General features: G+C 59.7%; 1 protein-coding gene across 7 annotated transcripts in view; it reads left to right on the top strand.

The window, feature by feature from the left end:
- ARHGAP44 (Rho GTPase activating protein 44) overlaps positions 1-12,048 on the top strand; it is a 189,083-nt gene that overhangs the window by 174,319 nt on the left and 2,716 nt on the right. For 3 of the 7 annotated variants that reach the window (XM_008270707.4, XM_051825168.2, XM_051825171.2), the window contains exons 17-20: positions 1,157-1,174; positions 1,999-2,223; positions 6,138-6,295; positions 9,198-9,575. In XM_008270707.4, coding sequence (XP_008268929.1) covers positions 1,157-1,174; positions 1,999-2,223; positions 6,138-6,295; positions 9,198-9,575 — 779 coding nt within the window. Of the gene's footprint in view, positions 1-1,156; positions 1,175-1,998; positions 2,224-6,137; positions 6,296-9,197; positions 9,576-10,623; positions 10,676-12,048 lie in introns of all 7 variants that reach the window. The other 4 variants (XM_051825170.2, XM_051825173.2, XM_051825172.2 and 1 more) reach the window with 4 other exon arrangements.

Here is a 12,048-nt window from a genome sequence, read left to right on the forward strand (position 1 = left end):
GTACTTGAGAGAGAGAAAGAGAATCTTCCATCCACTGGTTTACTCCCCAAATGGCCACAACTGGCTGGAGCTGTACCAATCCAAAGCCAGGAGCCAGGAGCTTCTTCCGGGTCTCCCACACGGGTACAGGAGCCCAAGCACTTGGGCCATCTTCTACTGCTTTCCCAGGCCAAAGCAGAGAGCTGGATCAGAAGTGGAGCAGACGGGACTAGAATCAGTGCCCATATGGGATGCTGGCACTGCAGGCCATGGCTTTACTCACTATGCCACAGTACCAGCCGTTACCTCTAAACTTTTTCACGATGATTTTTTTTTTTCCAGATTGATTTATTTAGGGGCAGGCACTGTGGCACAGCGGGTTAAAGCTCTGGTTCCTGAAGTGCCAGCATTCTATATGGAAATAGAGGAGAGAGAGGTGGGTGGGGGTCTTCCATCCGCTGGTTCACTCCCCAAATGGCCATCACGGCCGGAGCTGTACCCATCCAAAGCCTAGAGCCAGGAACTTCTTCCGGGGCTCCCATGCGGGTGCAGGGGCCCAAGGACTTGGGCCATCATGTACTTTCCCAGGCCACAGCAGAGAGCTGGATAGGAAGAGGAGCAGCCAGGACTAGAACCGGTGCCCATATGGGATGCCAGCTCCTCAGGCAGGGGCTTTACCCGCTATGCCACAGTGCCGGCCCCACCCCTAAACTTGTAATTCCGGTTTTCCATGAACTCCTTGAAGCGCCTTCATGTTTTTTTCCTTCCTGTGTGGATGTCCGTCTTCCTTAACGCACTCCAACTGTGAAGCCAGAGGATCAGCGCCTCCTAGGCCAGAGGAAAGGGAACTCCCTGGGTTCACAGGACTAAGTGGGCAGGCGGAGACTTCAGCCCAGTTCCTTTCTCTCCCAGCTCCCTCTCCCCCACCCCACCCCCGTATCGACTCTTCAGCTGCCCCTGTATTTGTGTGCTGGGCAGGGTTCGATTTTCACCTACACAAACTGAAGAGTCCCCTTCAGTGTGAGACACCAGCTACATCATAGTGCCTCATGGCACCATAAACCAGCACCCCACCACCTGCCCTTGGCAGAAGATCCCTATCAGAAAGACAACCTTTGTGTCCAAAGGAAGGTGCAGACTTGTTGACACTAATATCTGTATGTTTCTGTCCCTGCAGCCTTAGGAAAATCCAAAGGTACGGTATCCTCTGCTAGCCACCAGGCCATGCTGTCTCAGACCGAGCCAGCTGTGCTGTAGTAAGCTCGGTGAGAGTGAATGTGCCCTGTTGGGTTGCTTGGCCAACGTGCTGGAAGCTGTGTGCTCATGCATTAAAGCAGTCTCGTGGCCCAGAGGGGCTGTAGGCATGAGCAGCCCCTTCCTTGCTGCGTAGAGCGAGCTGTGGCCTGCAGAGGTGGAGCTGTACCCATCCAAAGCCAAGAGCCAGGAGCTTCTTCCGGGGATGGACTGGGGATGCCGGGCAGTGCCGGAGCCGGGGCCAGACCCCGAGTTACGAAAAGCAGAAAGGTGTATATTGAGAGGTCTCCCGCTGGTCTGTTAGGCGTTTTACTCTGAGGCTACCTGGTCCCTGGCCTTCCCACCTTCATCCACACTTGGAGGAGGACTGCCCCCACCTCCCCCCCCCCCCCAGCCCCCATGAGGCCACTGTGTGCGCTGAGGACAGCGTGGGCTCCAAACCCTGGGAGCTCGGGGGTGTAGGGTCCGCAGGCCCGCTGGCTTCGCAGAGGGCGGAGGCACAGCTTCCACGGCTCTGGAGCTGCAGACCGAGCCTTGCTGCCGAGAGAGGGCTGCTGGGCCGCCCAGGGCTGCGGCTTGGAGCACAGCCCCAGTGCATCCAGCGTGCGCGCGCGCATCCATTGCTTCCTCGGGCCCAGCAGGGTGCTAAGGCTGCGCTGCTCTCCTAACACCGACCTGCTTGAGTGGTTCTGCTTGGTGGGGGAGGGAGCCTGCCACCTGTCCCTCGCACTGGGGTAAGCAGCCGTCTTTTGTGTCCCTCGCCAGCATGGGCGTGAGGGTCATGGACACCTCTTGGGTGGCTCGAAGAGGCTCCTCGGCCGGCCGGAAAGCGTCCTGCGCCCCGCCCACCATGCAGCCGCCCGCCCCGCCCGCTGAGCTGGCCGCCCCTCTGCCGTCCCCGCTGCCGGAGCAGCCCCTGGACAGTCCTGCGGCTCCCGCGCTGTCGCCCTCGTCGGGCCTGGGCCTCCAGCCAGGGGCTGAGCGCACCAGGTAAGCACGGGGTGCAGGCAGGTGTGTGGTGCCGGGGACGGCTGGGCTGGCTACACCTGCTCGAAGCCTCTTGGATGTTGGTTCCCCGTCCCTCCTAAGTGCTTGTGATTGGCTTTCTGTATTCACTGAGCTGGCACAAATGAAGGCGGCCCTGGCTCCCACCGCCAACCTGGAAGGCAGCAGCTGGCTGGAGCCCTGTTAGGTCCTGGGCTCTCCCCTCACTCCCTCGCTCTGCCTTCGTCCTGTGGCCGCTCTGAAACAGAATGCTGGCATCTCTGCCTGCCTCTTCTGTTCCTTTAGATGTGCAGGGGCCGTTTTCACTGCTGAAATGGGTGCAGATGGGGGAAGAGTCTGGACCTCCGTGACCTCTGCAGCCAACCTGCTACCTGGTCGCGTTCCCATTCTCTTGGGGGAAGAAAGAAAGCTCGTTCCATGGCTGCCTCAGTGAACCTCAATGGAACTTTCTCTGTCCAAAGAGAAAAAAGTCACTGGCTTAAGGTGTACCCGCTGCAGTGGGCAAACGGGGACTGGTGAATAATAGCAGGGCCGGGGTTTTAGGGGAAGGAGGCTGGCCCTGGCCCCTCCTGGAAGGGGGGCGTGGTCAGAGGGTGGAGATTCAGCTACACGCAGCAAGGAGCTGCTGTTTGTTCCTGTTTGTTTTTTTTTTTTTTTTTTTTTTTGACAGGCAGAGTGGATAGTGAGAGAGACAGAGAGAAAGGTCTTCCTTTTTGCCATTGGTTCACCCTCCAATGGCCGCCATGGCTGGTGCGCTGCGGCCGGCACACCGCGCTGACCCGATGGCAGGAGCCAGGTGCTTCTCCTGGTCTCCCATGGGGTGCAGGGCCCAAGCACTTGGGCCATCATCCACTGCACTCCCGGGCCACAGCAGAGAGCTGGCCTGGAAGAGGGGCATCCGGGACAGAATCCGGGCTCCCAACCGGGACTAGAACCCGGTGTGCCGGCGCCGCTAGGTGGAGGATTAGCCTAGTGAGCCGCGGCGCTGGCCTGTTCCTCTTGTTCTCACACAGGAGCTCAGGGAAGTAGAAAAGCTACTTCACGTGAGGCGCGGGGCACTGCGGTGCCTTCTCTTGGGGCATGCCGCGCCCTCGTGGCCACCGCGAGGAATGTTTCAGGGACTTTGGGAAGCTGAACCTTTTTAGCCAGCCTCTCCCCAAACACGCACGTCCTCATTCAGCATCACTGTCACACACACACACACACATGTGAACACGCACACACACACACATTCTTTCACCATCACCAGTGACAGTTTCATCACCAACACATGTTCACCATCACATCAGCACACACATGCACACACCCGCCACTATCACACACATCCTTACAAACCGTCACCACCAATGCACATGTATACACACACAAACACGCACACGGTCTGCTTCGCCATCACTGTGAACCCACACGTGCACCTTCTCATCCCCCAGCTCACACATGAACACACACACACACCCGCCCACCCACCCACCACCACTGATTAAAAGGAGTGTAGCTAGCCTCTTTTATTTTTCCCCTTTAATGTTGAATTAGGAAGTGACCTGGGGAAGGAGGGAGAGTCTTGTGCGGGGGGCGGGGGAGGAGGGGGCAGGGCTTCTGATGCCCACAACTTAAACAGGGTCACCAGTCAGCTGGAGGGGTGCAGGAAAGGAGACTGGGTGCTGTCAGGGAATTGGCATAGAGTGGCATTTCTGTAACGCACCCTGGAAGAGGGGTTTCCCCAGGCCCTGACCGTGTTCCAGGGACTTTGGGGAGGGGTGGCCGTGGGGGTGTCACTCGTGAACAGGGCACCCTCGGGGTCCTGTCATTTGAGTTATCAGCCACACTGCTCTGCAGCCCTGGGCCCCCTTCGTGCCCTCCCCCTGGGGTGGGCGGTCCTATGGTTTCTCTCAAGGGGCAGTGTTTTCAGAGTGCTGCCCCCCAGCCCCCACAGGTGTGCGCCCATCCACGTGGGCGCCCCACTGTTTGTGTGTGTTTGCCTTTTCTGGACATTGGCAGCACAGACCATGTTTCCTCCAGTGTCCGCCCCCCACCCCACTGAGGATGGCATGGCGGGCCCTCCCTTCCCCTCTCCGCTCAGGCCCTGCCTTCAGCCCCTTCCTCCAGCCACCTTGGCGTGACCGTGATCACCAGCTCTGCTTTCAGCCTGTGGTGCCCGGTGCACTGACCGCACCGTGGGTCCCCAGAACTAGCCCGTCCTGAGACGTGCCTTCCCCGGGCTGCCTCTGCCTAGGGCTTCTAATAACCATTTTCCTGCCCCTGTTTCCTGCTGGGCAAACTGCACCTGTGCTGTGCCTGGGAGGGGGGAGCCAGGCTCAGGAGATGATGCTTGGGGGAATGTGGATCCGGAGGGAGGGCACAGGAGGAGCTCACACCCCAGATCCTCAGGCCCACGTCTCGATGCTCCAGAGGAGGAGAGGAGCCTGCAGCCTCCCAAGAAGGGGTCTGTCAGGTTGCTGGTTTGACCTAACTCATGATGGTGGTCAGATGGCTGGACGGGTAGGTAGATGTTTGGAACTCAGGCCCCTGTGCCCGGTGAACTTGAGCTTGAAAGTCCAGTCTTTGCACAGCCCTGGAGAGGAAAAGGCTTTCTGTTTCTGTTTCTAAAAGAATGCAGAAGGAAATGTTTGCTCTTTTAGTTGCTGTGGATAGTATGGGTGCTTTCCCTGGTGGAACTACCCCCGCCCCCAGGGAGTGTAACAGAGGCAGCACACTCCCCTGGGTGCAGCGGGGGAGGCACAGGCGCCCTCCCTGGATCACGCATCACAACCTTAAACCAGCTCTTTCCTTCCCCCCTCCCATGGAGAAAACCACCTGTCCTTTGGACATGCTGGCTGCCCCAGCCCTGTCCCTGCTCCCAGTCTTTCTCTGTACGCCTCAGTGGGCACAAGTGGTACACTCCTACTGATATTCCTCCAAATTCATATCCTAGATAAAGTTAGGGAAGAAATAAGCTGGGGCTGTCTTGTTGTTGTTGGTTTTGTTTTTTGGAGGGTAGGGAGGATAGGGAGAGAAAGAGCCCCTGGGAAGGCTGCTCCACGCCACACCACTTAAGGTCATGCAGACCCAGGTGGCTCCCCCCTACCCCCGGGCACCTGCTGGCAGTGTTTCGTTGGAAGGGAGCCCTGCTGGGGTGCACACTGAGCAGTTAGGGTCATCTCCCAGGGACGGCGAGCTGGAGGTTGCAGCACAAGCGGGTCCCTCCCTGGCCGATGCTGTGGCATCTCTAAGCATGCACTTTGCCCTTAGGAGGTGGCCTGAGGTTCAGCCTGGCGGGGAAGGGTGGCTGCTCTCAAGGACCTGGGGTCCTCCCGTGTCACTGAGCCACAACCTCCCTTGAGCCTACAGGACTGGGGCTTGAACCAGCCCATGTGCAGGGGCACCACCTAGGTCTGTGCCAACCCTGCCACCTGCTGGCTCCTGTTGGGGAGCCCCCAGAATCCTTCCGCTGCCCAGGTGTGATGGAGGCTCCAGGGTGGGCAATGGGAGCCCGCCTCAGCAGCCCTGGTGGCCCCCTCTGGCCTGCTGAGCAATAGACGGGATGAGAACACATCCGTGTTCCAGGCTCAGAATGTTAGAGAATTCTGGCATTCCCTTGTGAGACCCGGACACAGTGGAGATGGTCAGGGGCTGCCCTGCCCTGCCCTGCCCTTGCTTGTGGTATCCTTGAGGAGAGAAGATGGAAACGTGGGAGGGGGCTGTAACCCAGGCCGTCCCAGCTCCGAGAAGGGGCAGTCACCTCGAGAGGCGCCTGTGCAGGCTGAGAAGGGACGGAGACATGCCTGAGCCGGGGCAGACCTGGGCAGAGCACTGACGAGTGTGTGGATCTGCAGCCGGCATGGCCCATGCTGCAGCTGGCTGAGCTCAGGGTCCCCTTGTCCTGTGTGCTTGCATTCCAGCACGTCTAAAAACAAGGAACTTTCTCCAGGGTCTGGGCAGAAAGGGAGTCCAGGCTCCAGCCAGGGGCCCACCTGTGCAGGGACGCAGCCAGGGGGACCACCAGGCTCCAGCCCCAGCCAGCCGCCAGCAGACCAGAGTCCTCACACCCTGCGGAAAGGTACGTCTGTCGCTGCAGCCTTCCTGTTGGTTCCAGCCCAGGGAGCACTGCGCCCTCCCATCAGCGCGGACAGCCAGAAACCGCGGTCCCTGGACAGTTCAGGGCATTGGTGTTTGGCAGTTAACCAACTGTAAGCAGGATCGTCACACGAGGTAGCTTGTAAGGGCATGGATTCCACTGGTGAGTTCTCCTTGGAGAAGCACAGGTATCCCATGGGCCTGCCAGGCCCAACCTCTGGCATTTATTTATTTGAAAGTCAGAGAGGAGATCGTCCACCCACTGGTTCACTACTGCCTAGATGGCCACAATGGCCAGGGCTGGAACAGGCGGGAGCCAGGCAATTCATCTGGGTTTCCCCCACGGGTACAGGGGTCCAAGCACTTGGGCTACCTTCTGCTTTCCCAAGCTCATTAACGGAGCTAGACTGGAAGTGGAGCAGCCCGGACTTGAACTGGCACCCATATGAGATGCCAGTGTTTTAGGCAGCAGCGTCACCCTCTCTGCTGCAGCGCTGTCCCTGACCTCCAGCATTTAAAAAGCTGTGTGGAGTCGTCCACAGCGGCCGCCTGTCCAGACAGTGGCAGCCTCGCACCTGGTGCCGCAGAGGAGGGAGTCAGGATTGCTTCTCCATGCTTGCTTTGCAATCTCCAGACTGGAAACGGGAAGTAATGCGCAGGAGGTCGGGATGGTGATGGGCTTTGAAAAAGCCTGCAGGTTTTTTGGATTTATACTTATTTGAAAGAGTTACTGAGAGAGACAGAGAGGGGTCTTCCATCCCTGGTTTATTCTCTAGACGGCCGCAATAGCCAGAGCTGTGCTGATCTGAAGGCAGGAGCCAGGAGCTTTTTCTGGGTATCCCACGTGGGTGCAGGGGCCCAAGCATTTGGGCCATCTTCTACTGCTTTCCCAGGCCACAGCAGGGAGCTGGATCAGAAGAGGAGCAGCTGGGACTAAAACCGGCGCCTATATGGGATGCTGGTACCTCAGGCCAGGGCTTTAACCTGCTGTGCCACAGTGCCAGCCCTGCAATATTTTTTTAAGATTTAATCTTACTTGAAAGCCAGAGTTACGAAGAGGAGAGGTGGGGAGTGAAGGGTGGGGTGGGGGAGGGGTTTCCATCTGGTGGTTCACTCCTCAGATGGCCGCAACAGAGCTGCACTGATCTGAAGTCAGGAGCTTCCTCTGGGACCCAAGGATTGGGGCCACCTTCTACTGCTTCCCCAGGCCATAGCAGAGAGCTAGATTGGAAGAGGAACCATATGGGATGTCAGCACCACAGGCAGCGGCTTTACTCGCTGTGCCACAGTGCCAGCCCCTGCAATCCTTTTTTATAAAGGTTTATTTGACAGAGAGGGAGAAACAGAGAAAAGACCTTCCATCCACTGATTCACTCCCCAAAGGGCCAGGCCAGGAGCCTGGAACTCCCTCTGGGTCTCCTGTGTGAATGCAGGGACCCAAGGACTTGGGCCATCCCCATCTGCCTTCCTAGGTGAATTAGCGGGGAGCTGGATAGGAAGTGGAGCAGCCAGGACTCAAAATGGTGCTCATATGGGATGCTGGTGCCACAGCTGGTGGCTTAATCCAGTGCACCACAATGCCAGCCCCTGCAGAGGGCGCAGTTCTTCAAAGATAATCTATTGAGGGCCAGGCTCTCTGGTGCAGTGTGTTAAACTGCCATCTGCAGTGCCAGCATCCCACACGGGTGCAGGTTCAAGTCCTGGCTGCTCTGCTTCCGACCCAGCTCCCTACTAATGTGCCTGGGCTTTGGCCTGGCCCAGGGCTCACTGTTGCGGCCACTTGGGGGTGCACCGGTGGATGGAAAATCTTTCCGTGTGACTCAAGGACACAGAATCTCCAGGCTTTGGCACAGAGCATCCGGCCATGTTTCACGGTCCTGGGAGCCAAACGTTGTGAGGCAGGTTCCCAGGGATTGCCTCTGACTCCCAGGCTGTGCTGGGGCAGCTTCAACTTGAACCATCTTCACTAGGCTTCGCTGACTGACTTTCCTTGAGTGCCCTTCGCACTGGGAACTGTTCTCCCCCTCGGCTGGGTGTGCGCATGTAGACCATGGCTGGAGTCCAGGAGAGGGGAGGTGAAATGAGTTATCAGGCAAAAAGAGAGGCAAACACAGAGTTCCAGGTTTGTTTTAAAACCTGGGGCCAAGGGCCGGCACCGTGGCTCACTAGGCTAATCCTCCGCCTTGCGGCACCGGCACACCAGGTTCTAGTCCCGGTCGGGGCGCTGGATTCTGTCCCGGTTGCCCCTCTTCCAGGCCAGCTCTCTGCTGTGGCCAGGGAGTGCAGTGGAGAATGGCCCAAGTGCTTGGGCCCTGCATGCCATGGGAGACCAGGAGAAGCACCTGACTCCTGGCTTCGGATCAGCGCAGTGCGCCGGCTGCAGCGCACCAGCCGCAGCAGCCATTGGAGGGTGAACCAACGGAAGGAAGACCTTTCTGTCTCTCTCTCTCACTGTCCACTCTGTCAAAAAGAAAAAAAAAAAAAAAACAACACCTGGGGCCGGTGCTCTGGCACAGCGGGTTAAAGCCCTGGCTGCTCCATTTCCCACCCTGCTCTCTGCTATGGCCTGGGAAAGCAGTGGCAGATGGCCCAGGTTCTTGGGTCCCTGCACTTGTGTGGGAGACCTGGAAGAAGCTCCTGGCTCCTGATCGGCATAGCTCCAAGCCCATGTGGCCATCTGGGGAATGAACCAGCGGATGGAAGACCTCTCTACCTTTGTGTAACTCTTTCAAATAAGTAAGTCTTTAGTAAATAAACACACCTGCGTGGTCTGCTGTTAGTCTGGCAGGAGGCCGAGGGCAGAGTGGGGTGGCCCAGTGAGGCAGTGGCGTCCTGGTCTGACCGCCCTATGTTCTGTCGCCATTGTGTGGGCTTTTCTCTTCCAGTTTCCAAGAAGCTGGCGCCCATCCCACCCAAGGTCCCCTTTGGCCAGCCAGGGGCTGTGACGGAGCAGCCTGCCGGCCAGCCATCCCCAGTCAGCCTGTCTCCCACCCCGCCGAGCACCCCGTCGCCCTACGGACTGAGTTACCCTCAGGGCTACTCCTTGGCCTCTGGCCAGCTGTCCCCGGCTGCAGCTGCCCCGCTGGCCTCTCCTTCGGTCTTCACAAGCACTTTAACCAAATCGCGGCCCACGCCGAAGCCCCGACAGAGGCCCACTCTGCCGCCACCCCAGCCCCCCACCGCCAGCCTCTCGGCCTCCAGTCCCCAGGCCACGGAGCACCCCATGCTGGACGGCATGTCTCCCGGGGAAAGCATGTCCACAGGTAAGCGCCGGAGCCTAGGCAGGGTCACGGGCCTCGCCCTGTGCCCCGAGGGGGCTGTGCCGGCGGCCAGCAGCCCAGGGCCTTTGCTTCTGCTCTCTGTTGTGCTTGAGCACTCTCTCTCAGGGCATGGTAGGAAGCTGACGCTGTAACTCAGGTGAGAGGCCCAAGGTGTCCCCTAGAGAGGGGCTGAGAACCAAAGCTGGGGCTCCCTGGGGGCAGATGAGCCTCGGCTGCCATCTTTCTAGAGTCGCATTCAGAGTGGGGTCAGTCTCAGAACAGAAGTGAGCTGACACACTCAGCGGTTAAGACAGCCATAGCCATAGACACTCTGACCACACATGGTGGTAAATTGGACACGTTTGTGGCGTCTGCCAGTCACCGGAGTGCTTCCCTTGCCCAAGTAGCAGGTGAGGCAGCCCGGGAGGGAGTGGACACGCATCCTGAGTCCTAGAACAGACCCTCCCTCACTTACCACCCCCCACCCTGGCTCTCTCCAAGAAGGATGTTTTCCTCTGCTAGTAGTGGGGAGCCCGTAGCCTGTGGGACTCTGCTCCTTGCAGGCTAGGCAAAGGCTTAGCCGGGTATGCAGGTGTTTGCCACGGGACGGGAGAGGGGGAGCCACCTGGGGCTGAATGAACACTGCCTTGGTCATTCCTGAGTGAGCCGTGATGGGAGAGGACAGGGCACCTGCCCCAGGAGCTCCCGTCAGAGCCGGCTCACTGCCCCTTCCACACCCAACATCTGCTCACTGTCCCGGCCGCCCCAAGGAAGGGACACCGTGCTGGAGGTGGAAGGGAGCATGCAAGGAGCAGCCCGAGAGATCTGGGGCCACGAGTGGACAGGGCCGCAGGCCAGGGCTCCCGAGCCGCGCAGCGTAGGCACCTGTGTTGTTGCAGTCTTCAGCAGCAGGCTGTCATTCTGTCGCACGCATGGGCCTCTGGGCCAGTGTGGCGGGCCTGGGACCGTGCCCCTTGGCGCAGTGTTTCTGTGACGTTGCTGTTGCATCGTGTCTGTTCCTTCTCCGAAGCCTATTGTTGTGTTCTTGCAGCTGTGTGACATGAGTGGCGCGGTGTTGGATACGTGTGAGGGGGATTTTCAGGGTAAGCTGGCCCCGGCCTCGCCCCCTCCCACCCCGGCCAGCTGCCCTTGGCCGCCCCCCACGGCCCCGCCCCCTCTCTGCATGTGGCTCAGACCACCCGCATGGCCGCCTCACTCTTGCCAGCTTCCTTGGCTTTGGTTAGAAGAGATCCAGCAGACTTAGCTCTTCTTCACTTCCACGGCGTCCCTAGGACGTGGAGGGCACGGGGGGGAGCCTGTTAGCAGAGGGCCCGGCTGGGAGCACTCCCTGGGCCGTCCCAGCATCGGGCCTCACTGCAGGCTGAGGCAGCTGGCAAATCCCGGAGGCCCCGGGGTCTCAGAGCTCTTCCCCACCCACCCCTCACCGGCGGATGGATGGCCGGCCACGTCCAGTCTGTCCACGTCAGTGAAGTGTTTTGGGAGCAGTATGGCCCCTCCTCTGGCTCGAAAGTGAAGCCACGGCAAAAGCAGGAGAGCAGCCAGAGTAAAGAGGTGGCCTGGCCTCACGGAGAAGGGGCACCACGGGGACTCCCTCCACCCGACCTGAGGGCTCCCTGAAAGGGCAGGCCAGGAGGAAGGTGGCCCGGTGTGCTCTCTGCACTGCCCCGGCCCAGCCAGCCTCACTCCTCTGCCTCCCATTTCACTGCTGAGGTGCCGGAGTGGGGACAGGCTCGTTCCCAGGCCACAGCCATACAGCTTGACAGACAGGGCATTGTGGATCCAAGCAGTGAGGCTGGTCCTTGTACCTGACAGCGGGCCCACCCAGCCTCACTCCTGCAGGAGGGAAGGGCAGAGGCAGGCCTGAGCACAGACGGCCCGGGGGAGCCACTGTCCCCCCAACAGACCTCCACTCCTGCGGCAGCAGGTCAGAGCTGGCCGCAGTGGCATCTGGAGGACCCTCGGAGGGGGCGAGGGAGGCGGCCTGTGTCCCAGAACGTCCGTGTCCGTGGAGTGTCTTTCAGGGCTGTGTCACATGTATGTCTACACGCAGCATGGCCTTGTGCAGTCCGGACATGTTGGCCCAAACACCCCAGCTCCCGTGAGTGGCCCGGAGCTGCTTCCCTACCAGGCTCAGGGTGGGGCCGGAGTAGTCCACCTCCACCCCCAGAGCAGAGGGCTGGTCCCAGCATCCTGATGGCACAGGGTGCTCATGTCCCCGAGCTGCTGGCTCTGGACTCTTCTGGCCATGCCCTAACGGCTGCAGCCACTGAGCCATGGGACTTGGGGGCCATCTCCCTGACCTCCCCCGGACGAATGACCTTCTGCAGCCTGAACCTAGGTGGGGTTTCCTGCAATCCAGGGTCCCCAGGCAGCTGTCCCAAGGACTGCTCCTCGTGGTCACGGGATGAGGGGATCTTTCTAGAGTCTCAGTCCTGCCCTGCAGACGAGAGCTAAA

The sequence above is a fragment of the Oryctolagus cuniculus genome, chromosome 17, assembly GCF_964237555.1.
Source record: "Oryctolagus cuniculus chromosome 17, mOryCun1.1, whole genome shotgun sequence".
NCBI lineage: Eukaryota > Metazoa > Chordata > Mammalia > Lagomorpha > Leporidae > Oryctolagus > Oryctolagus cuniculus.